The sequence below is a fragment of the Haemaphysalis longicornis genome, unplaced genomic scaffold (genome assembly GCF_048455015.1).
Source record: "Haemaphysalis longicornis isolate Haplotype H1 unplaced genomic scaffold, Haemaphysalis longicornis Haplotype H1 scaffold_6, whole genome shotgun sequence".
In the NCBI taxonomy this organism is placed as follows: Eukaryota; Metazoa; Arthropoda; class Arachnida; order Ixodida; family Ixodidae; genus Haemaphysalis; species Haemaphysalis longicornis.
The window spans coordinates 28,258,533-28,283,558 of NW_027526407.1; the positions used below are offsets into that span (position 1 = coordinate 28,258,533).

Below are 25,026 nucleotides of genomic sequence, written 5' to 3' on the forward strand. Positions count from 1 at the left end.
AATCACTGCATTATGACTGGGCCTGAATATGGACCGTCTGCTTACTCCATATGTATACCCAATAGGTTTTGAAATTTCCTATTGCCTTGAAAGTAGCTGGAATTTGAATTTTTAAACTTTAGTTTAAATTATTTTGTCTTATTACAGAGCAGATAGTCTCATTGGATCACTTCTCTACATCTTTGTGCCACACCCGACTCTTAACCATGATCTGCGACTACGTGGACAGCTGATTTTTTGGGTTATTAAAGACTTCCTAGGCCTACTCAAATGTCTGTCTCTCTGCATGTATGATCTCTGTCCCTTGATTCAGCCTTTTCAGACAATTCATTAATAATAAGCACATCTAGGCAGAACCGTTCGAAGTTCCTGAACCCGCTGGCATCGGCCGCACATGTCCCCATTATTGAGTGCAAAGAAAACCTTAGGCACATTCGAAGCAAAATGAAAGCACCTCACTGGTAGTCCCCTTGTTCTTTTAGTTAGGAATACACATTGGGGTGGTTTCTACGACAGCAAGTGAAAAAGAAGAAAAAGACGCGCATTATTTGAAATGTTATAAACTGTTGTGTAAAATGGTTCTAATTTCCCTGTGTCACACTGCCACCGACATGCAAGGGTTCATGGGCCCAGTCAGGCTGCTAGTCCACTTTGTACTGCTGGCAGCAGACGAAAAACACGAGAATTGAAAACCACAAATACGGCTCATTTGGAGCATCCTACAATCTTCGATTTTAAGATTGTAACGTTGCCCTACGTGTGTCACACTTGCTTCGCTTGAGGTACATGAGACGCCAGAGTAGGTCTTTTTTCCCCTTTATTATATCGAATGAATGACCATGCCGCCAAAAGAACATGTTCAACAACGCACAATACGCAGCACACAAACACAAGGTCACCCACATACACATGCACACCTCTGCTCACAGACATCGTACCCGCATTCATGTTTTCCCATACAATTTCTACATACAAATGTCTACAAGCCCAACTATATTGGGTGGTACAGTGTATGCATCCTGTTCACCACAAAATGAACAATCAGTCGATGCCTTTACAAAAAAAAGAGAGTAGAAAACGGTAGAATGTAGAATGTGAAGCGAATTTCAGGAGCCTAAAATTGGCCCTGTCTGTCGACTAGATAACATCACACGGGAGCAAGTAGACTGACGGTAGTTGAAGTGGAAACTTGGCACCGTACTGGTTTCCAAGGCAACCACGAACGGTAATACAGTTCGAGCTCGAGGGAGTACACGTTCGGTAGGCGAGGACTATTTACAAGATCCTGCAACTAAGTGCTGTGGAATGAGGTGCAGTTTGGAACTTTATTCGCCGTGGAAAGCAAGTTGGTGCAGTGAAGATATTCGAAAGGAGAAACGCCAGGCATGCCAAAGCCCAGCAAGGTCACTCCGCTGCACTGATGACCATTGAAATTGAAACTTTTGGGAATTGTCTTTATTTTGCCATGAAAAAATGTCAGGAAAAGTGTCGGGCAAACAGCGGCGACTGAAATTTTGCCTGTATGTAACGTGACTGCCCAGCAATTTCAGTAATTTCTATGCTCCACTAAGACTAGATGAGGGGGCCATGCACTAATTTTGAGACCCGTCTTTCAGGAAAAGGGGCAGCCATCATCATCATCATCATCTCTGGACAGGTAATGAGGGCTGAGGCCCCCACAAGGTCTGGCTAAGCAAAATGTTTCGTCCTTTACGAGTTTGATAATAAAGGATGCCCGTACTGGCAGCTGCCGCAAGAGGCCATACTGAGGATCTGGGTGGATACACAGGTAGCAATGGCTTCCTCTAGCCGTAGATCCCTCCGACACGCACCATCTTGCAATGGTGAATGAGAACAGTACAAACAGCAGCCTCATTTCTTAAAAAGGCTACAAACCGCAGGGTCATGTTCAAGTAGCTAAAGAACAAGCTTTGGTAGTGTCACACAACCCACAAGGGCAACAGGGAAGACCCAGAGGCCTTTGCAGCATCAGCTGGCCAAGAGAACTCCTTGTCACTGGTGCCACGGGCAAATGGGCTCAATGTGACCACACGGGATTGCTTACGAAGACAAGTGGCCCTCACTGTTGCCTCTCAGGACGAAGGAACGAACGTTCTCGCAAAAAAAAAATAAAAAAAAAAAAAGCAGGTGGTTGTTGATTTTTGTATCGCGGTTAGATAGTCTCAGTTCAAGGGATGCACTGCCGACAGACTGCAGTCCATGCCGGCAAGACAGAAGGGAACAAGGCAGCACTGCAAAGCAAAGAGCAAAGTCTACGCCGGGCTGACCAACCGTTTAAGAACTTTCCCGATAATCATTGTGGATTCTCAGGCAGAGCGTCTGGATGAAGAATGACTACGTACTCTCGATTGAAGTCAACTTCAGTCGATAATAGCTCCAGCTGATGGCAAAGTTCAAAGTAACCAAGTACATTAGTTCTTTCACTTCTTGTAATTTGTGTGGAAATATAATCTATTCAAATAAAGCCTTTCTGGTGCATGCTGCATATGAGGTACTTCAATAAACCGTTTTTAGGTTCCTGGCTCTCACGTCATTCATGCAAGCCCTTCCCAAAAATGATAATCTTTTCTAAGGAGAGTTGGCCAAGAAGCTAAGCGGGCCTTTTGTCTTCGTGAAAGCAATACTGGCCACAAAGCCCAACAAGGCATTCAGAGCACTGGTTGTCCCACCACTGTTCACCAGCCAACATGGATAACTGCAGTACATTCTCCGGTTACCTTGAGCTTTCTATATCTTTGGCAAAAGCCTGCTTAAAGGGCCCCTGAGATGGTTTTCAATGTAATTCAGTTTGTATCAGAAATTGGCTCTTCCCTTTTAGTAAAGGCAAATACAGAAGGAAGTAAACACATGCACTCATGCCAGAAAAAGTTACCACAGCTCAACTCCGCAATTACGAAATCTCTCAACAACAGAATTCTCACGACTAGAAAACATTTTCAGATCCCCAGTGAATGCCCATAGAAACCCATGTATTTCATAACTCTCAATAACGAAATGTTTTTGGGCAGCAATCCCACGATAACGAAAATTGCCAGGACACTTCAATCTGCATGCTTTCAGAAGCAGTTGCATGCACCGGAAGTTGCCATGTCCGCCTTGTTGATTGTTTAGACTGTTTTTTTTTTTCAGGTGCTCAAAGCGTGTCTACGTGTGTCTCACTACGCCGACTTTGAGCCACTAGTACACTTTGTGTGTCGTGCACTGTCACACGGATCGTGTGGTGCTGCTTTTGTGAAGTGCATGCAATCGCGCGGTGCGCAGCAAAGCGATAGACAGCATGTTTCTGCCAGCAGGGATGCTGCCCCCGGCCAAGAAGTGGAAGTTTTTGACTCTTTGCAAGATGAAGAAAATCATCAACAAAGTTGAAAAAGGACAAAAGAAGATGGACATCGCTGAAGAATACGGCATCGCATGCAGCTCACTCTCCACATTGTTGAAGAACAATTTTGAATGCACTTGGGAGTGGTACGTCTGTGCATTCGTAGTCGTCGATAAGGCCATGTTCGCATGGTTCACCGAACAACACGCCAACAACGTCCCACTACCTGGCAAAGCGCTGCAGCATAAGGCAGTGGACTTCCCCAGCATTCTCGGACATGAGAACTTTCATGCCAATGCTGGCTGGGGCTAAACTGATTTAAAGACGGCCAAGACACTGTGGCAAAGGTAATCTCCAGAGAGCCGGCAAGCACCAACTCGTCCGAAACGTCATCTTGGTTGCAGTCTCACAAGAGATACGCAACCAATACAAGCCTGAGGACACCAACAACGCTGATGAAACAACCTTGTTTTATAGAATGCTCCCATCGAAGATTACGGATTTTAACAGCCAAAAATGCCGCAGAAGGAAGCATAGTATTCTGTGTGTAACTATCCTATTGCGTGCCAATATGGATGGCAAGGACAAACGCCCGCTCCTCGTCGTCCTTTAAAGGGAATCGCACACTCCCCGTTCAGCAGACTTCAGATTTGGATGACCCGGACAATATTTGCCAGCTGGCTTGAGGTCTCTTCTGAGGACATGCAGAAGGCAGGCCGACCACAGCGCCTTCTTATGGACAACTGCAGTGCTCACCCCACTGAGCATAGGCGTGCGCACAAGGGGGGCGGCCGCCCCCCTAATAATCTGGAGGGGGGCGCCAAATTTGCCCCATGCCTTAACTCAATTGAACCTGTCACGTAGGGTTATGAGTCGACCGCGTGTGTGCTTTCACGATCATGGCAGCCGAAGAACCCTCATGTTACCTTCCAAAAGCTGTTTACTTTCAGCCCCGGAAAGGCAGGGACCAAAAGCAGGCCGCTGTGAGAAACACGTTATCACTTATTTTCATATTTGCAGCTACTTTTCCTCGCAAATAATGTGACTGAGCAAAATAGCCGTGTAAAAAGAATTTCAGAATACAATATTACCTTCTTAAATTCTTACGAATTTCAAAAGCTAGCGTTCGAGCGGTACGCACGGGTACGACGTTGCAGTTTACAAAAGACAGATGTGTACTATGTTTCTGTGCTTTAGGAAGAATGGAAGTTTTTTCAGCAGCGTGTTGTGAAATTGATGCCGCATCCGCCCTGGGACCTGCTCGCTTTGCCGATGTTACACATGAAAGTAAAAACTTCTGCCCAGAAATATTTTGTAGTGTTGCAATTCCATTTCATTGAAATAAAAATTTTATAACAATGCCTCGTCTTGCCACTGTGTTCTGACCGTTAAGGCTTCAGTGGGAGGAGGTCGGGAGTTCACGAGGGGGGGGGGGGCGCTCAGGTAAGACTTCGCCCCCCCTAATCGAGAACCCTGCGCACGCCTATGCCACTGAGGCTCAGCTGATTACTGGTCACGTGCTCTTTTTTCCACCAAATTGCAATTCTCGGCTGCAACTGCTTGAACAGGAATTTATTCAAAGCTTGAAGTGCAGATACTGAGAATGACTCATTCGGCACATGCTGCTTAATTTGCAGCATAAGCACGGCACCGTGAACCCACTTATGGCACTCGAGATGCTGGCTACAGCATGGACTGCCACACGACCAGCGGCGATCAAGAACTGTTTCGACCATTCAGGTTTCTAAGCCACCCAAGAGATGCCACATGAATGTTTGACAGCGCCACTCTAATAAATAAATAAAAATGTGCACGATGATGCAGATGCTACTGCCGTGAACATTGTGGCTGCATTCCTCAGCGATGCATGTGGCACATTCTGTTCCCTAAGCAAGAAAATTTACAATAGCGTTGGTGTCGACTACTTTATTCACACTGACAAAAATGTGGTGGCGCACGAACAGCTGACGGACGAGGCTATTGTGAGCAGTGTGCGTGAAATGGACAATAATGAGGACAAGGGCGCAGGCTTTAGGGAAAAAATGACCAACACGCGAGCTGTATTGAACGCTTTTGGCACAATTCGGACATCCCTAAGAATGCATGACGACGACATCGTGGTGGACTACTTCCTGCGTTGCGAAGGAACATCCATGCGCTCACTACATGGCAAGGATTGCCAAGGCAAGTTGACGAGAATTTTGGCATTCATTTTATGTTTTGCTGACCATTTTTCCTTTCGTACTGTGTTATTCCGTGGTAACGATATTTCTTGGTTTTCTCACCAATTTCGTTATTGTGGGGTGCAATTGTAATGGAAAACGCTGGAACTATGACGTCATTGTCTAACAGGAAGGGAGCATTTCATCGTTGCCCGAATTTATATATATATTCAGTTTTCTTATGGCAGCGCATTTACCTTAACCAATCTGCTACTATAGTTACATTCGTCATGCTTGTTGGAAATGGGCACCGCAGAGCTTGGCAGACAATTTAACATGTCACAGCTGAATCTACATCCATGCACAATCCAAGGGCTTGGTGCCTGATCGTTTGAAGGAACAGTAAATACCTCAGCCAGACATGTAATGAATACACAAAAAATAGAGGATAAGCATTTCTTGCCCACTAATTGAGTTATCATACGTGACCAACTCCTGCCCAATGCAGGAAACTGCTCGACTATCAGAGCAGTGGGCATTTCCACTCAAATGCACCATACTAGAAGGTACTATGATTGTGCATTTCACATGCATTGGCTGGATCTTGCTCATCTGTGTCGACTGAGGCTAACTAAGCAGATGTTACTTGCACTTCTGCAGGGAGTCCAATTCACGCCCCAGCAATTAGCTAATCCACAATGACAACATTAGTTAGGCCAAGGAAAACATCGAAAATAGGCAGCCGTCCTGTCTGTCTCGCCGTCAGTCCACACAGTGCTGTGCTAAATGATTAATTTACCAATAAGGAAAACGTAGCTAATCTGCATTAGACTGCCGACCCCCTCAAATCCTTTTATACTTTGAGACAACAAAGGCGAAAGGTCTAACTGCAGCTCGGCACAAGTGAAGAGGCATTGGTCAAGTTATTGACTCGATAAAGTTTTCATTGCTTTTTTTTTCAAGACGGGCAATACAGGGCTACCATTATGCCCGCTACATTGCTACAAGCTGTGAGACTTCTGGTTAAAAAATTTATGTAGCTGTCGTGTTGCAGCTGCTCAATAGCATACTTAATCACCGAGCCATCGACACTAAACGTTCTTTTGTACACCATTTACACATACATGAATGCCACATTTAAAGGGACCCAGAAAAGCCTTTTGTAAAAGTTACAAAAGGCCTTTATTGTCGCATATTACCACTATAGCGATGCAATGCCATTGGAATTAGTGATCTACATTTAGTATTAGCGGTGCCAGAAGCAATTAAGTGCACCTCTCCCCCCTTGCCGATCGACTCCTCCTCCATCTCTGCTTCTTTCACAGAAGCTGGAAACACTGGGAATAGCCATGTGACATCTAACACTCGATTTCCGTTCTGCGCTAGCTACATTCCTGCGCCTAGGCACGCGTCCATCGCTGCGGACCCGCCTTTGCCTCGGGATCTCGCAGGAAGGAGGAAGAGCAGCCGGAAGCCAATGGCAGTGACGTTGCCGGCGACCGACGATCGGCCAAATCAGGGGGGCACCTCGCTGTTGCGTCAGCCGCGGTCGGTGTTGCATCAGCCGCACTCGGCTCGCTGAGGCGGCGCGCTCATCGGCTGAGAAAGGCGATCTTCACAAATTGTTTACAAATTATCCGTACAACGTATGGGGCTCCCACTTGGCTCAAAAATCCCCCGTTGTGTTCTACCATCTGAATGCATTTGGTTGCCACCTTCACAAAGCTTTTCTGGGTCCCTTGAAGGCGTGAGCTTACTAAAAAAAATGCATTTTTTTCCAGTTTCCTGGTGGCTTTACATTCACAACAAATGTCTTGAACTAAGGTTCGACTAGTACGTGATTAGTTGCAGTTCTACAAAAGCCGGCGCATGGCGACACCATTGAGGCCAAAAGGCCCTGTTGCGGGGCCCCTTTAAAAGTTCTGCATCGCACTACTCGTCAGTACCCCAGGCCCCACTTGCGAGTACTACTTCAAGGTTTTTAGGCTTCTGAAGAGCATGAAGCTTCATGTGGGCCACAAACTGCTCCCTCGCCAGAAGGCCCGTCTCACAGGTGGTGCACTCAAAGGGCTTGATGACCGCATGCAGGCGCTGTTCGTGCTTCACGAGGGCATTCTTGTAGGCGAAGCTCCGTTGACAGAAACCGCAGACATGCGGCCTCTCGCCCGAGTGCATCCTCTCATGCATCGCGAAGGACCACCTGTAAAAAAACTGCTTATCGCACACGTTGCACGTGTAGTGTTTATGCGTTCCGTGCGTTTTCTCGTGCGCGGCCAGGCTACTCCTCTGCGAGAACTTTTTGTCGCACACTTTGCACACGTAGGGCCTCTCGCCCGTGTGGACCCGGACGTGGCGCGCCTGGTCCGACTTGTGGGCGAAGCGTTTGTCGCAGACGCTGCACGCAAATGGCCGCTCCCCAGAGTGCGTTGTATCGTGCTTAATCAGGGAGGCCTTGCGGGAGAAGCTCTTGTGACAGACGGTGCACGTGTAAGGCTTCACACCCGTGTGGGTTCTCTCGTGCTGCTGCAGGCTGTACTTGCGCGTGTAGCACTCGGGGCAGAATCGGCAGGCAAACGGCTTCTCTCCCGTGTGCTGCCTCATATGGGTTTGGAGGTTGCCTTTCCACAGGAAGTGCTTGTTGCACACGAGGCAGACGTGGGGCCCCGCCTTTTCCGTGACGGCCGAGTGTGCAGTCTGGCTGTTCCGCTGAAGGCACGGTTGGAAAGCCTGGAGGCTCCTTTCGAGTTGTGTTGCCTCGCGGTCATTGAAAAATTGCCTGAGTGGACAGAATCGGACACAAAGGAAACGGTTAAGTGCAACATGAACACACGAATTGGACACAGCCACTGCATCTAGACCTAAAAATTTTGCAACGGTGAACGAATGCAACAATTTTTTGCACAACACCGTAAGAGCCACAGGCAGGGTGCGACACCTCATATGTACCTAGCTACAAAAGCAAGCCTGTCACAAGAATTCACAAAACTGCTTTCTACGAAAGCATTAGCCCCCTTCTCCCCTACACTAATAAAAATTACCATAACTGGAGCAAATCTGCAGCAAATTGTGAATGGCTGGTGCACTGTATGACTTCGCAACACCACTGGGTTGGCAGAGCGGTGCATGCCGCTTGTTCAGCATCAACCACAAAGGAGTCCCGTAAACATTGGCCCAAAGGCTTTGCAGAATGTTAAAAAGAGATGCAAATAACCTAACTCTTAGAACTGCACCCGCTGCGGTGGCTCAGTGGCTAAGGTGTTGCGCTGCTGAGCACGAGGTCGTGGGTTCAATTCCCGGCCGTAGATGCCGCTCTTCTGATGTGAGGCGAAAAGCAAAAACGGCTGTGTGTACGAGATTTCAGCACACGTTAAAGATCCCCAGGTGGTCAAAATTAATCTTGAGCCCTCCACTACAACGGGCCTCATAACCTGTCTGGCTTCAGCGCTTTACACCCCATAGCCAATCAAGTTCTCTGTTGCTATGCCCAAGAGCCCTGGCCAGTCACCCTTGTTAAGACTACACCATGGCTCTTACAAAAATGTACAGTGATACTCGCCTAGTTGCCACTTCTGTAATTAGCATGCACAAGTTTCTCACGTAGGCCTTAGTACATGTCACTAACACGTTTCCAAGTCAAAGGCCACAACGCAATCATTAGGCCACCCTGAGTCAGCCACAGCCATTGAGACGTGGTGGCACTGAGCATGCATGCATATCTCCCATTCCGAAAGCCCTCGGTTCAACTTCCATCAGGAACCAAAAGAACCCAACTCAATTACTTTCATTTGCTAGCACTATCTTTCCTGAGCCAAGGGCCATTTGCTGTGCCCCGTCTTGGCCCTGACAACACCCAATTTTCGACCCATCCAGTCGGCCAAAGCCTTCGCCTCCTTACCTAGAGCAGTTACAAAAGAAAGCAGTGGCGTGCCTCCCTTCCACGCCGCTTCTCGCAGCCTCTGGTTCCGCCTTTTGTTGTGACAATAGTCCACTTTTGCATCACTTCCTCCCTCTCGCAGTTCCTTTCCTGCCTCTGACGACCGACATCTCTGCCTTGCTGCTCTCACCGCCGGATGGCCCCGTCGCGTTTTTATAGTACAGATTCACACTTAATCACAGCGCGAAAGACGGGACAGACAGTAGAATAACCGCAGGACAGGCTCTGTCCTGTGGTTATTCCACTGTCTGTCCTGTCTTTCGTACTGTGATTAAGTATGAACACGCACCAACTCGCCCAACTTGCAACTGCAAAGATTCAATCTAGAGGTGTGCGAATATTCGAAATTTCAAATACAAATAAGATAATCTCTTTAATCGAAGTGTATTTGATTCGAAAAATGCATATTTGGAAGTTCCAGAATATTCGGTCACATTTCAACATTCTGGAAAAGTCGAGCGAGTAATGTATAATGTGTGTGGTGCTCATCTTCCTAATTTATTCTAACACGCCTTTTTTTTTTTTTTTTCAGAAAATACACCTCAAACTCAGACGTGTTAGACCCGAGTACTAGACGAAACAGCGCTAGTGCTCACTTATCGTTATCGATGTAGCGGTGCAACCTTCACCGCATGTTTGCGTGAGTAGAGTGTCGAGGAATGTGAAAAATTGTGGCAGCGCCCAACTAGTGAAACATGCCACCCCCCATGAAGGCATCTGTATGCTGGCTGACAGGTGTTACACACCACCAGGGTGCGGGCGCCCACGCATGTGGGCACGCACCAATAAAAAAAGATGTGCAACAACAGGTCTTGGTACGTGCAGGCAAGGCGCAAAGGTCGCTCATGTGCGGGGGTATGGAGCTCCCCAGGGCCTTGCAAGCGCTTCTTGTGCCAGCAAAAGATAAAGTAAGCTTGCAGATAGCAGCGCCCCTGCTTCACCCAGAAAAAAAGATAAAAGCAGCTAAGGTAGTACCCAGAGCTCTTCGATGCAGGCCGTTGGGAAACTCTGCCTCAAAAAACGTGCTGCCCCTGGAACCCCCCCGCTTTGGATTGTGCTTGTGGTGGCACCGTGGCCACCACAAGCACTACCCTAAAAACACAGCAATTGATAAACCTGACAATTTAACGGACAACTTTATTTTCAAGGCGCATAGTTTTTTTATTTTTGTACTCTCCTATGTTATTCAGTGCTTCCTTAACTGTGGTTTTTTGTTGCGACAGTTTCTGCATCTTGACCGATTGGCGCTTGTGCGAACACTCCGGCACAACATAGGCCCAACCTGAAGCACTAAATTTGCAGTTGGCGCTCAGCCTACATCAGACTGTATGCCAAAACTAAGCCAGCATCTGATCAAGTGGCTCTAAATAATCCTTTCAAGCTTGTGTAAAGCCGTCAAAGCGAAATTTTAACTCTTTTTTTTGCCACCGGAAGACCGCAGATGACATGCAGCAGACGACACTGCGCAGACGACAATGCATCTTGTTGAGCCCACGGTCGCATTTTTTTACTACTCTTGGTTCGAATGCACATAAAACACTTGCGTGGTTGAACACCGTTGGATTCTTTGGCACAACAAATTTACGTAAGCACACAAATACCATTTTTTGCCAAGGTCATCGAGCGGTGAGCCATGTTGTATAGTGTGTTTTATAATCAACAGATGGCACCACCGTACGGAAAAAATCCAAAACAGTGGACAAATCGCGGGGCCACATTTTGATGCATGCGGCCTATGGGAAGTTTCGCACCTCCTATATCAAGGAACTCTGGGTATTACCGCGCATTGTGCCCCTTTCTACAGGTAAAAGGATCACCGCTCCCCGACAGCCTCTCACTGATCATGTTTATAAGTCTAGGCGACCTCGAGTTTCCAAAGATGGCCTCAATGCCTGGTTTGCAACCACCGACTGTGTGACGTTCAGTCGTTGCCACCGGTGCCACCTTTCGTACCATTCCACGAGCGTACAATGCCGCACTTTGTGGGGAGCCAGCCTTGAAGCACCCGCAACACTGGTGATGGCGTCACGTACGCGCGGGGTGCGAAATATGACCGGCCGGACCTGCTCTGTTCCCCAACGCGCCACCTCTGCAACCCGCGGAGGGCATAAGAAGTCGAATCAAGCCCCCGGGGTCCCCTTCTCCACCTGACACCAAGCGATTCGGCTGGAGGAACCCGCCGCAGGAGAAATCCGATAGCGCGCTGCTGCATTCCGCCCCGAGAACGAGACGGGGAAGAGCGCCGCTCCCTGCACCTTCCGCCAACGCGGACCAGTGGGCCCGCAGCTGCACTCCGAGACCACCTGCACAGCCCAGTGGAGTACGCGTTCCCCGGCTCGAGCGCTCCAGCCCCCGATCCACCGGTGAGCGGGTGCCTCCCGTGCACTTGGCCGCCAGAGCGAAGGATCTCGCCTCCATGGCCCCGAACCTGCCACCCGCCTGGCACGCTTCTACCTGACCAGGAGCCCAACGACCGCCTCGTCCTTGAGACTGGTGAGGGAGCCGACACTGTTTAAGCCCTCATTGATGAAACATAACTGTTACCTGTTCATACCCGCTCATGTCTGTGCCTCTTTTCCTCTCAAGTCGGCGTGGACCCACCCACAGGGGAAACAGTGAGCCAGCCCTTTAAGGGCCCGTCACAACTGCATTTACATAGCTGCACAGCGCAGAATTGCATCGCAGCGAGCTAGCGCAGCGGTGAGATAATGCGGTGATTTCGTTGCCACTTCAGAGCGCAGCCAGTGTGCGCTTCACATGAAGTTGATGCGATAGGAACTGCGTTTGCTGTGCTTCTTTCGCAACCATGTAAATGCAACCATACGTTGTATGTCGCAACTTGCAGGTGGCGTGAGCTGACCTAGTGCGAAATAAAATGAATTTTGTCCATCTGTCAATGGCTTGTACTTCAAGAACATTTGTGATTCTCTTATTTTTTGCATTCGTTTTACGGCCCATAAAACGTGCATGATTTCTAAGCACGTGGAGCAGTTAATTTTTTATCCTGCATGATAATCTGTAACGAGCGCATAATTACAGGTCTAATTAATTAGCCTGCTGCACTGCACTGAAATTCTGTTCGAACCATTTATTTTGTAAGGGTAAAAAACATATCTGATATTGGATTCGATATTTGAAGTCAGTTTTCTGCCTTAATCATATTCAGTTTGTATTGAAAAATTACATTTGCACACCCCTAATTTAAACGGCCCACTTAGAGAAAAAGCTGTGGGCACCTGCAGCAGCGAAACGGCTCCCAAAAGCAGAGATGGAAACCCAAGCCCGCACCTCTGTTGCGCCAGCAATGCCTGGGCCTGTGCAGAGAGGGCCGCTGCGGCGTCTGGCGGCAGCGAGATGCGGCTGCTGCTCTCCCCGGCCTCGAACACCGGTGCGCTGCAGGAAAGGACAAAAAAAGCGGAATTACTTGATGGAGCACTGAGTGGCATCCAATTGGCATTTATACCCCTGTCACACGGGCTCTTTCAATCGCAATTGAAGTGAATCGCGATCGAGTTTTCGAGCGCACTCGATGCACTGCCGCTGCTACATGGTACGTTTAAATCGCGATCGAGAAGTTGCACCGGTTGCACTCGTGTACGCCAGATGGCGCTAACAATGTACTTGCGGCCGGTATCTGGTAACTGATTGATTGATTGTAGGGTTTAACGCGCCGACGCAATGCAGGCGATGAGGCGCGCCGTAGTGGAGGGCTCCGGATTAATTTCGACCACCTGGGGATCTTTAACGTGCGCCGAAATCTCGTACACATGGGCGTTTTTGCTTTTCGCCTTCATCAGAAAAGCGGCCTCCGCGGCCGGGAAACGAACCCGCAACTTCGTGCTCAGCAGCGCAACGCCTTAGCCACTGAGCCACCGCGGCGGGTGGTATCTGGTAACTTCACGCGGTCGTAGGTATATGTAACTATGTAAATGTTACCGCAGGCTTATTTGGGTCAAGTTACCATATTTATTCGAATATAAGGCGAGGTTTTTTTCCAAAAGGTGCGGTCTCAAAGTCATACCCCGCCTTATATTTGAGACTCAGTATCCCAATATGCCGATTTTGGTGTGACAATTTTGGTTTCCACCATCCAACCATTTCCAAGCTTCCAAAAGAGCCCACCGACACTGTTGGAAATGTAACAAAGAGATTTCAGAATAAAACGCATAAAATTTTACACAAAGGCAGGTTGCAGATAGTAATTACCAAGTTTCCGCAACTGCAAGGGTATTGAATAGTTCGCAATACAGCAGAGGTCATGGCAGCAGATGCCTTCGACCATGTCAACGAGCTGAGCCAGTAGTAGCCGCAAAGCTTGTAAACAAATCGGGACGCCATTTTGCATTTTTGTTAGAGCTCTCGGAGTCCCCGCTGCAAAATTTTCTTTCTCTGTGCTTGTTTCACGCGACCAGCGCAATGGTGAATCGTCGTTGCCACTACGATGCAGCCTTCAAGAGGGAAGTCATAGCAGAGGCGGAAGTCACTGGAAACTGCGCGGCGGGTCGAAAGTTTGACGTTCCCGAAAACAACGTGCGTCGTTGGCGCAAACAAAAGACGTCGTTCCACAAGTGCTGCATTTCAAATGCTCTTGACGCCGCCGAGGACGATGACCTCTTTGAGTGCGCAAGTGACAAGGAAGATTCGGATGCCACCACCTCTGAAGACAGTTTCTAAGTTGCACTTCCGTCTCGCTCCGAATAAATATCGTTGTGTGCAGATAGTTCATGGATACTTGGTGTCTGCTTTGACGAAAGGTAGGGAATTTAGTTGCCTTTTTTTTTCGTTATTTCACCTTATATTATTGTGCAAACTTTTTTTCTTTTTCTTGGATCCTTCAACTCCCCCCTCGCCTTATAATCGTGACCGCCTTATATTCGAATAAATGCTGTATTTGGCGTTAGTTGAAGTTACCTTCTGTGCCATTACTGAGCGGGGACGAGAGTATCGCCGCTTTCGTTCGATTGCGCTTGGAAGCCTTGATCACACTTGAGGAACCAGGATTGAGTTCGAGCGGGATCGAGCTCGATTGCGATTGAAACAGCCGCGTAGCAGCGCCTGATCCGGAGTGAGCTCGATCCGGATCAACTCGATTGCGATTGAATGTGCCCGTGTGACAGGGGTATTAAAGAGTTTTGTTTTTTTCCGGCTTTATTTCTTTTGCTGCTTTGTACCGCTGTCCCTTCCCATTTCACCACTAGGTAGTTTGCCTCCATTATTGCCTCCCCCTGTTTTTTTTTTCTTTCTCGGCTTCCTTACCAGCCCGGGCCATGCTTGTTTTCTTTGATGGTTTGCGACTCAGCAACAGCTAATGCAGTCCATTCTTCTTCTCTCTCCATGCAGCACAATGTCGCCACAATGAGTGCCCCTAAAAAGTGGTGATGCGATCAAAATAATTGTACAGGGAGAGAAACACATGGTGTCATAAAATCCGTCATTGCTCAGCCCAGCCTCTGGTTTCCCCAATAAGAGCCGTGCGCTGCCTTTCTCCCGCATGAATTGCTTGCAACCACGACTGTTGCAAAGCTTACCACAGGCCTAGTGCTGTTACCGGTTCCTGTAACGACAAGGGCGGTGCAGGCAATACTATCGGCCAAACTTCTGTTGGAAAGTTGTTTCACTACAAAAAGAATTACACCGACAGCCAGGCACCCTTTATAATGTAGTGATTGTGAAAGCAGCAGTGTCCTATTCCTGAATGTTTTTTCTTGTTGACTATCACCTTTTATCTTTTGCACTTTTTCCTTCGTCTTCTCTAAGTTACCATGATTTGGCACACACCCATGTTTGCACTGCTACATGAACAGTACATTAAGCTAGGATGCACTGTTCCACTCCTCTAATATCGACTTCTGCCGTTTACGTGCTCACACACCTTACGCAGACCTCAGTGCGTGTATCTAACACACATTTCTCGGTAACAATGCAGTCACTAGGTCCAACCTTTCCCTTTGCGCCTTTGTTCTTCTCTCACTATGGCTCAGCACACACCCACGGTGGCATCACCAAGCGAAGAGAACGTCCACCATAAAATACCAAGCAAGCCCCCCCCCCCCTCAACGGGGGCATAGTTCAGAGAATTTTGGGAGAAGGCCCTTGGTCGGAACTGCCCCATAATTCAAAATGGAAGCGTAAAAATGTTCATTAAACCCCCCAGAAAAGAAAAAAATTATACCATCTCCCCGAAGGGAACTATGTGGTGATACAAAGCAACCAGAGTCTGTCACACACCTTGCCGCTATGTCCGAAGCTCCGGTCCAGGAACTTGCGCTTGAAACGTCCGTCGGCGCCGACTGTAGCGCGCACGGCTGCTTTCGACGCGCGGTCGCGTTGACGAGCGGCCTCCCGATCCGCTTGGCGACGCTGCCGTTTTAAAGCGGCTTCTCTTTCTCGCAGTGTGGGATCCGCTGCTCGACGCTGGCGTCTTCGAGCGGTTTCTCTTTCTCGCAGTGTGGGATCCGCTGCTCGACGCTGGCGTATTGAAGCGGCTTCCCTTTCTCGCAGTGTGGGATCCGCAGCTCGACGCTGGCGCATTGAAGCGGCTTCCCTTTCTCGAAGTTTGGCATCCGCTGCTCGGCGTCGACGTTTGCGTTCTGCATCTCGAGCTCTCCTCCGCGCAGCCTTGTCTTCAGAGGTGCTCGCGGTTGTGGGAGTAACCTGGCTGGCACTGGTTGAAAGTGTTCCAGCCAGTTCGCTGTCAGAATTGTTGGCATCCATTCAGTTAATCGGACAAGCAGCAACTGAGGGAACGGCGCGCAAAGAGGAGGAGAGGAGGAAAGGAGGAGCAGCGCGCGCGCTATCGCACAGCTGGCGTGGAGAGAGGGAGAGGAGGAGAGTGGCGTTATCGCACAACTGGTGGGGAGAGGGGGAGAGGTGCGGACGGACGCCGACAGACACAGCCCCGAGCAAGAGGTGCTTCGCATCTAAAATAATGCAGTGCACTCGAGAGAAACACATTTTTAATAAAGATGAGTAAGACCGTTAAGCCCCTTTTGGGGCAACTACAAGGTGTTCTCGGCAACTACATTATTGGTCCTATTAGCCAGAGAATCCATTCTAACCATTGCCTGGTCTATTTCTGAGATATTGAACAAGGTGTATTCAGGTATTTGGAGGGTGTTCACGGCAGAGTGCCTCCAAGAAATGTTCCGGTGTCTCCTGGGTTTTGTAAGTAGCGCGACACATTGTAACGCATAACCAGTGTTTCCATCGCTTGGTGTACCCACTTGGCACAACAAGCGGGTACACTTGGTGTACCACTTGGTGTACCGCTTCGCACAACAAAGCTGTGCACTATTTGAACAACTTCTCCCGACAGAAGCCTGTTACCCACAACACGCCCTGTGCTTTTTTCCAGTTCGTGACACTCAACAAGAGTGTCATCCATTCCTTCATTGAACACCAGCGCTCCGTCTGTCCACTTTCGCCGAAGGTTAGCCTGGCCAAAGTTCTGCTGCGGGAAACTCTCGTACTCTCTGCCCCACTCGCATGTCCTCTTACGATCTTAGCTGAAGTGGCGAGATGTCGTGTGTATGTTTTTTTCAGGCGTGGCAATGCCATTACACGACTTCAATTTTCTGATCTGTATACACATGAATGTCCTGAACCACCATTGCTCCGAAGTCACAAGCACATTCGGCACTGTCAGATGACAATAACAAAATGGCGAGCGTGTGCGGAATTCACGGCATGTGGTGTGTTCTTGGATTGGATTTTGGATTAGACAAGAGTGCAGTGAAAAGAGTGCCTGGGCGGTTTCAGTTTCACTGGTTTGGGCCATCGGAAAGTGGTTGGGGGAGCTGGGGGCACTAGTCTGACAGTACGCGAAAACTGGAAATACTCAAATTACGGGACGGTGGCACTTGATTGGTATTTTACAGTAGTGGGAACGCACTCTGCTATCCGCCTAATTGCTGCACCTCTAATTATCACACTAAGCTACTCATGCAGGCAGCACAGGTTCAATAGTTGAAGGCCACAGTGCATTCACCAGGTCTGCATGAAAACTGTACCAAGTTTACCCGCCGCGGTGGCTCAGTGGGTAAGGCGTTGCGCTGCTGAGCACGCGGTCGCGGGTGCAATTCCTGGCCGCGGCGGCCGCTTTTCTGATGGAGGCGAAAAGCAAAAATGCCCGTGTGTACGGGATTTCGGCGCACGTTAAACATCCCCAGGTGGTCAAAATTAATCCGGAGCCCTCCACTACGGCCCGCCTCATCGCTTGCGTCGCGTTAACCCTCACAATCAATCAAAACTGTACCAAGTCTGCCGAGCTGTGGTGGTCTTGGTGATGCGCACCAGCCGTGCTTTCCAAAGGTCCCTGGCTCGAATGCTGTCCAGACCCAAACTCCCCAACTTTCTCTTCAACTCAACTACCCTGTTTCTTTACTGTCTGAGCCATCGGCCATTTTGAGTGCCATCAGAGAAGACGGAGGGTATGAACAGGCACAGCAGTGTGCCTGTTCATACCCTTCTTCCTGTGTTCCCTTGTTTTGTGCCATTCATTCTTTTTAAATATTCCTGGCTTTGCTCAAACACTAGGCTTGCTGTCCTGGGCTCCTATACGCTGGTGTTTCGTCTGCCCTGTGCGCCTTTCTCGCAATTCGGACTTTGTGCCTTATGTATTTTAAGTAGCACCAAGAGAGTACCTGCAAAAGCGTAGTAGCAAGAGCAAGCCGAACTGGCCATGGTCCTTTTTGCGCTCCCTTCCGTCGGCCGTTTTCAGTGCTATCTGCACGTCAGAGAGGCTGGATTTTCGACCCACCGAGTTCACTAACCCTACAACATTAAAACGTGAGAGATGAGTACTTGGGTGGCACCAAAGGGGTGGCGGGGATGTTTCTGCACCAAAAGGATATTGCTATAAACGCAGACTTCAGGCTTGAGAAAACGCCCTGAAAGAGCTGAAACACACTTATTTTTCTTACCACGGGTACTATTGAATGTATTTAGAACAAGCATATCATTAAAGAAAAAGCTGTTCAGTAAGCAGCCAACCGGACTCACCTGGTGTGGGTAGTGCCATAGGCCCAGCTGTGCTGTTCCTCCGAAGCATCCACTGCGCCGTCCCCACCGCCTCGAAAAGCGGGATTTCCACAGAGCACCTCGAGAGAGGCATCCAATGAGCAGCCATCCGACTCAGCACCTGGGAGTACCGGAAGGGCAGAGCCGTGAAAGAAGAGGATGCTCTGAAACCACACGCAAACTTCAAGGCCCATTTCAAAATGGTGGCCAGCACCCCAAAGCTCGTCTAATGGCTCAGCTTGTTTGCTCAGACTCAAGTCACCATTCTTTCGCACTTTTTACCATGCCAGAAGCACAGTGGTCTAAAAAAAAAAATGAGCCTGCAAAGAAAAAGCAGCACCTCAAGCAGCACTGAACTTGATGGCTGTCAGAACAGAAACACTTAAAGTTGCTGCACAATTCATCAAGAAAGGTGCCAAGGACATATAGGCCAGCTGCAGATCATCAAAATGCTACACGTCATTTTTGCGTGTGAAAGGGCACACAGCTGAATTTAACTGAGAATGCTGGCTTACCACTACAGGTTTCCCCGCTCAATTTAATCCAGGCGTCAGCTTATTTAATCCAGACGCCATGTAATTTTATGCAGGTGTCAACAAATTCAATCCAATCGCCAACCAACCTAATTCCATTGCCAACCAAATTAATCCAGCTATTAGAACAATGTTCAGGGGTGTTTTGTGAGATTAGGCACAGCTCTCCAGACTTCTTTGCGCGTGGTGTGGTGAAAAACGTGGCGTTTCTTGATACATTATGTGCAAATTATCATATTCGCGCAGCTTAATGGACATTTACTAACACCTGCAGACCAGGAGAGTGGACTCGCTTGATCCGTTATCGCCGTGTGCTGCTCATCTACGAGATCGTCAGAGGTATTGACTGCTCAAGTTTTGTTATGCCAGCGTATTTTTACGCGAGCAGACGACACTTCTGTCGTGAGCAGGTAACATGCCTGACGATCTTGCAGACAAGATTATAATTTAGAAATAATACTAAACGAAAAGCATTCATTAATTGAAGATCAGACTGCAAAGGGCATTCCAGTAATGTGTTTTTATCAAAAAAGCTTCTGAAGGCATTGTTACGCGAAGAGCAGATGATACTTCTGGCGTGAGTTATTGAAGGTGCGGTGACAGACGATCAGCTCACAGCACGCGGCACCAATGGTCTGCGCGTGTTAGTAAATGTACATTGTGCTGTGTGCATAAGACATTTTGCACATCATGGCCCAAGAAACGGCATGTTTTTGCCACACCACGTGCAACGAAGTCCGCGAAGCTGAGCGTAATTCCGCACAAAACACTCCTGAATATTCTTCTGATATCTGGATTAATTTGGTTGGCACTTGGATTAAATTCACTTTGGGTTAAGCCCTTTTGTGCGCCCCTCCTGTCTGTCGCTGTTATTTGTGCGCTTCGAAGTTTTCAATCGTGCACCAACTAGCCCAACTTGCGGTATTGCTTAAATTCGCTGGCACGTGGATTAAATTAGATGGTGCTTGGATTAACTTGGCTGGTACCTGGATTAAATTGTACGGCAATTGGATTAAATTGAGCAGAAAAAACGGTAGTACATCATCGGTGCAATCAGAGGATGGAAATGATGGTTTATTTAGTTCAGCAGAAAAAAAAAAAGGGGGGGGGGGGGCTACACAGGCAGTGAAGGTATCAGACCAGAGCTTCAGAGCACATCACGGTTTGAAATGCAGCCACGCCAGTGCGACACCTACACGAACAGCAAGGGAGACAGTTCAAGTTCACATCCATACCTGGAGAACAATCATCGCCCGTCTGGGACGCTGCACTGCTGACGAACCGAGCAGGAGCAGGACACTGGGTCCCTAGAAGGGAAGCACAGGCATGAGCAGAGGACCAGGGCACACCGAGAGATGCCGTACCCACGCTGAAGGCAGGGACCGTGGCCTGCACTTCACGTCTGACGAGTACCCGCCGGCCATTAGCCATGACTGTGGCGATGGCCGTGGTGCGGCCGCCAGTCGCCAACAGGGTCGCTGCACGGGGCACATGCTCAGTGTCAGCTATGCAACAGGGGCGCGGACGACGGCAGGCAACATGAACTGGACTCGGTTAGACTGATGGCCCCCAAGACGACCGCAAGTTCAGCCAACGGGGTGTAGCATGTGTACGGCAGGTTGAAGGGGTAACACATTGCAAGAAAGGCAACAGCGCAGGAAAAATTGACCACCCAGTTATAGTCCTGGTAAAATCAAAGATTCAGCTAGTTGGTGCATGCTTTAAAAAAATGAGCATTAGTGAAGATTATTCGTTTGCAACCCGTCAAGCAAGAAATTAAAGAAACATCCTCCTCGCGAGGGGCACGATCAAATGCAGAGCATTTCCGGGGGCGCACGACGTTAAGTAGTTTGCGTTACGTTAATGTTGTTGCACTTGTGGCAACTGCTGACGAGAGAGCGCGGCGATGAGTGCGTTGCAGCCTCGCCGACACCCGCCTTTATCGCGCCACGATCGCGCCACGCGCGCGCGATGCTGACGTCACGATCACGCCACAGGTGTTGTTGATCCCGCGACGCGCGCGCCCCTACCTATTGGGCGCGAACCGACCGTGGAGAGAGCGCGCGATGCGAGCGGAGAGTAGGCGAGGAGGAGCGGGGCTGACGAAAGAGCCCGGCGATAAGTGCGTTCAGCCTATCACGCCACGATCGCGCCGAGAGGGCGCACCTGCGAGCGATGCGGACTACTACGGACGCCTAGAACGGGTGACATCGTGAGTTAAAGAAATGCTCTGCATTTAAAATAAACAGTGTAAAACAACGAAACACATCAAGTAGGGTGCAGATGACACAGCAGGGTGCCTGCTCATACCCTCCTTTCTCTGTTCCCTTATTTTGTGCCGTTTTTTTTTCTTCTTCGTTTTCAATATTCCTGGCTTTGCTCGAACACTTGCAAGCACATCCACCGAAGCCACACAAGCCGTACGACCCGACTAGACAGGAGTCTAGGCAGCCCAGATGGGCACGGGATCACCTTTTGCGAGGCAGCAATCCACCCCTGCAGCAAAAACGATGTCCTACACACGAACCGACGCTTTCACATTTCGCACCAGGCGGCCAGGCGGGCGGCCAGCACGGCGTCGTACACGCACCAAATGGAAGTGTGAACCGCACAGACGTATAATTCTTGACTACGAACCACACCGCTGCTCTTCCGCGCGCTTGTTCTTAAATTCTAACAATTGCGATCAGCAGAAATAACCTCGCACATAAAAGTCACACGCAACCTGACAAAAACTTTGCAGAAAAAAATCAAAAACAAGTTTTTACATTGTTTGCTGACTATCAAACGAAGTACGCCAAACGTATCAGGTCTACATAACAAACTTAAAATTATAGCGAAAGCTAGGAATATAGCACATGAATGTCTTTTTTTTTGTAAGTGCGGAAAAGATATTATTTATAGTTACGTCACAGTTGCATATTTTTGTTTTTTATCTAGCGGCTACATCATCATTGTCATCGAGAACTGTAAGTTGGCGCCGCAGAGCGGTGAAGTATTAAGAGAAAAAAAAAGCAACAGAAGTGCTTCAACGCAGCAGGCATTGAATCTAAAAAGAGGCAGTGGCTAGAAATCATATATGGGTTAAAATACTATTAATAACAGCAGAACGGGGATAGAAAAGGACTGGAAGGTAGGCAAAACAAGAGCGCTTGTCCCGCTGACTTGTTATTCTTTCTCGATCGCCTTCCTACTGCGCCCTACTTTATCGCAAGCATGAACCAATTGACCCTGCAAAACATTCTATGGTTGTATTCAAAGCACTGTGGACGACACCCTTCTCTTGCCCTTCCCCTTTCTTTCTCTAACACCCATCCATGCGTTAGAAAGTATTTTGCGCCTTTGTAGGGTATTTTGCCATGGGTGCAGCGAACTGAATTGTGTAAACGCTGTGTATAAAGGTACGTCGGACGTACCCGTAAAATTTCTTAAAGATACGTCGGACGTACCCGCAAGATTTTTTTGAGATACTTCGGATGTATCCGCGAAACTTTTTTAACTACGTCGGTGTATTCCACGGCCCAAACATGCAGCGTACGTTCAGCGTTTTCTCGCGTCGACGTCGCGTCGAAGAAATGCATGGCGACGCGAGCTGAAACTCGAGCGACGCCGATTTCTACGCTCGCCATATCGGCGTCGACGGAGCGCGAGAGAGCATCGGAAAGCGAGCGGCAGCGTCCGTCTTCGCGTGGTTTGGGGTCGTTCTTTTCAGCAGAAAACAATCAATTTCTTTTTAACTTACGGTAATCGGTAGCGTGAGAAAAATTGCAAGCTATTTCTGTTCGCAAGCGCTCATCCATTTGTGGCTTGTTCGGCTTTCATCGGGGAGATCGGGGATCTGCGATAGCTTTGTGTGAGCTGGTTACATCGCATCCAGTATTAGCATAATGTGGCTTGTCAGCAAGATCCGTGCGTGACGAGCAAGCGTTATCAACGCCAGAATTCTGACGCATTCCATTCCATTCGTAGCGATAGCTTTTTTTGACTCAAATAAGGGAGCTGTGGTTACATCGCGTGCAGCACTGACATTGTTTTCCTCGGCCCCAAGATATCGGTGTGCAAGAAGCAAGCGTTAACCCACTGCTCAAATCTCTCAAATACGACCAAAAAATTCCCCGCATTTCCCCGAGGGGAAGAATGTGAAAGTGCGAATGCACGAGTTGAATTTGTGCGGTTCGGTAATGTTCGCGAAAGAGAGATCACACACACACACACAACTACAAAGAAAGAAAGATGCATTTATTCACAGACACCTATTTGTGTTGTCGTTGTACTTGATTGCTAGAGCGGATCTCAGCTTTGAAATTTCGTGTCAGTACTCCTTTAAGCAGGTGCATTAGCCCTTCTCACGGCCGATCCCCCACGTGGGTATGTGCCATGTCAGCGGCCAGGCAGCGCGCGCCCATCTCCCCCCGTTGCCAAGGAAGACGAGGAGATTCCTGGCCAATCCCCCACGTGGGTATGTGCCATGTCAGCGGCCAGGCTGCGCGCGGACATCGCCGGTGGACGCAGGTTCAGGGTCGCTTAAGAAGTGCATTGCACTTAAAAGAAGGCACACCCGACACTATTCGTGGTCAGCCCCAGTTGGTACACCGAATTCTCCAAACAATCTCGTCTCCTCGCCTAGTCGAGCGGTTGAGAGCTGTTTTTGAAAGTCCGTGGTTCGAATCCTAGCGATGAGTTTTTTTTTTTTTTCGGTGAGGATTTGATCAGATTTTCTCACAGGGTACAGACAGGGTGCCAGGGTACCCTACCTTTCAACCTACAAATGACGTTCGGCGGTAACCTCAGTATCAAGGCAGCGCTGAAATTTGTTTTGCTTACAATTTGAATTCATGAACGTGCAGTCGGTACGCAACATGAAGGTTGAATCAAGTAGCAACTAAGTTGTGCGAGGTGCGTCTTCGTTTATTATTCTATCTTATTTTGTTCTGATTTGACCGTGATGGCTCGAGATACATTTCGCAGCATTTCAATATTTGCCCGCCAACGTATACTTAACAATAAATAAAGACGCCAAGTGATTTTTTTTGCTAAAGCTAAAGTCTTGATAATTGCAGTTCAAGAAGCGACAATAACTGCTCATAAACGACTTCAGCAGGGTGGCATACGTGTCCAGCAACGCCCGTCGACGCAGCGACTGGCGGGCGACTTCGCCGGCCTCCTGCGGGCCCGCGCGTTGACGCCGAACGCCGACGCTCGCGCGACGCGTGATTTCGCGTCCATGTGGTTAGGGCTTTAAACAGAAACATATGAGGGGAAAAAAAAGAAAGATACTCGCGTCGCACATGATTTTGTTTCCCTCTTGCGAGAACCCGTAGTGGTCCACATTCGATCTCTGGCCTCAGCGAAGGCTCTAACCGCCCCTTCAAATAAGGTCCAACTAGAGAACACGAGAGAAAAAAAATACGTTCTGCGTCAGGTTAAGCATCGTTAGATTCTTGACTTATATACAGCGAGCGCGTGATGGTTTTGCCGTCGATGGTTCGAGATAACCACGCTAGTTTCGCGCAACGCCCCTTTCGAGCCACTCTGGGCCATGTACGTCCGACGTATCTTTAAGAAATTTTGCGGGTACGTCCGACGTACCTATAGACACAGCGTTGTGCAAAAGCCCTTCAACACCGCAGCCGCAACACCCACTCAAGCTCGACTTTTGCGAGCGTTGAAACTTGAGTCAGGATCTTGAGTTGCGTGGCTTAGGTGGTGCGAACGAGTGCAGCGATGTCTTTCCCGACATGGAGGAAGTTCCTCTATGTTTCCCGAGGTGGCCAGTGCTTTTGCAGCTATGCACTTTGCAGTTGTCTCGAAGTCCTGACAGCAGAGAAACCCTGCGCCTGTCAGTGCATCGAGCTGCTCAACGCGATGTATCTGATGTATCGTCTTTCAGCCGGTAGTGACGCGGGAGTTATGGCTCCTTTCGGATACCCCATTTGTGCAGCAGTTTGCGTCCATTCGATACACCTGCACCTGTGAACAGGTTCAGGCGGTGCAGCACTTCGCGTTTGTTCGGGTGGTGCACTTGGACTGCGCTGTTCG

At 48.9% G+C, this 25,026-nt stretch overlaps 1 protein-coding gene across 1 annotated transcript in view; it reads right to left on the reverse strand.

Annotated features, from left to right (window-relative positions):
- Window positions 1-5,702: 5,702 nt before the first annotated feature.
- Window positions 5,703-25,026, reverse strand: part of LOC144142389 (uncharacterized) — a 462,336-nt gene continuing 443,012 nt past the window's right edge. The window contains exons 6-10 of the mRNA XM_077673870.1: window positions 20,352-20,465; window positions 20,223-20,294; window positions 18,437-18,575; window positions 12,725-12,829; window positions 5,703-8,278 (exon numbers count right to left, since the gene is read on the reverse strand). Coding sequence (XP_077529996.1) covers window positions 7,435-8,278; window positions 12,725-12,829; window positions 18,437-18,575; window positions 20,223-20,294; window positions 20,352-20,465 — 1,274 coding nt within the window. The 3' untranslated portion in view covers window positions 5,703-7,434. The remainder of the gene's footprint in view (window positions 8,279-12,724; window positions 12,830-18,436; window positions 18,576-20,222; window positions 20,295-20,351; window positions 20,466-25,026) is intronic.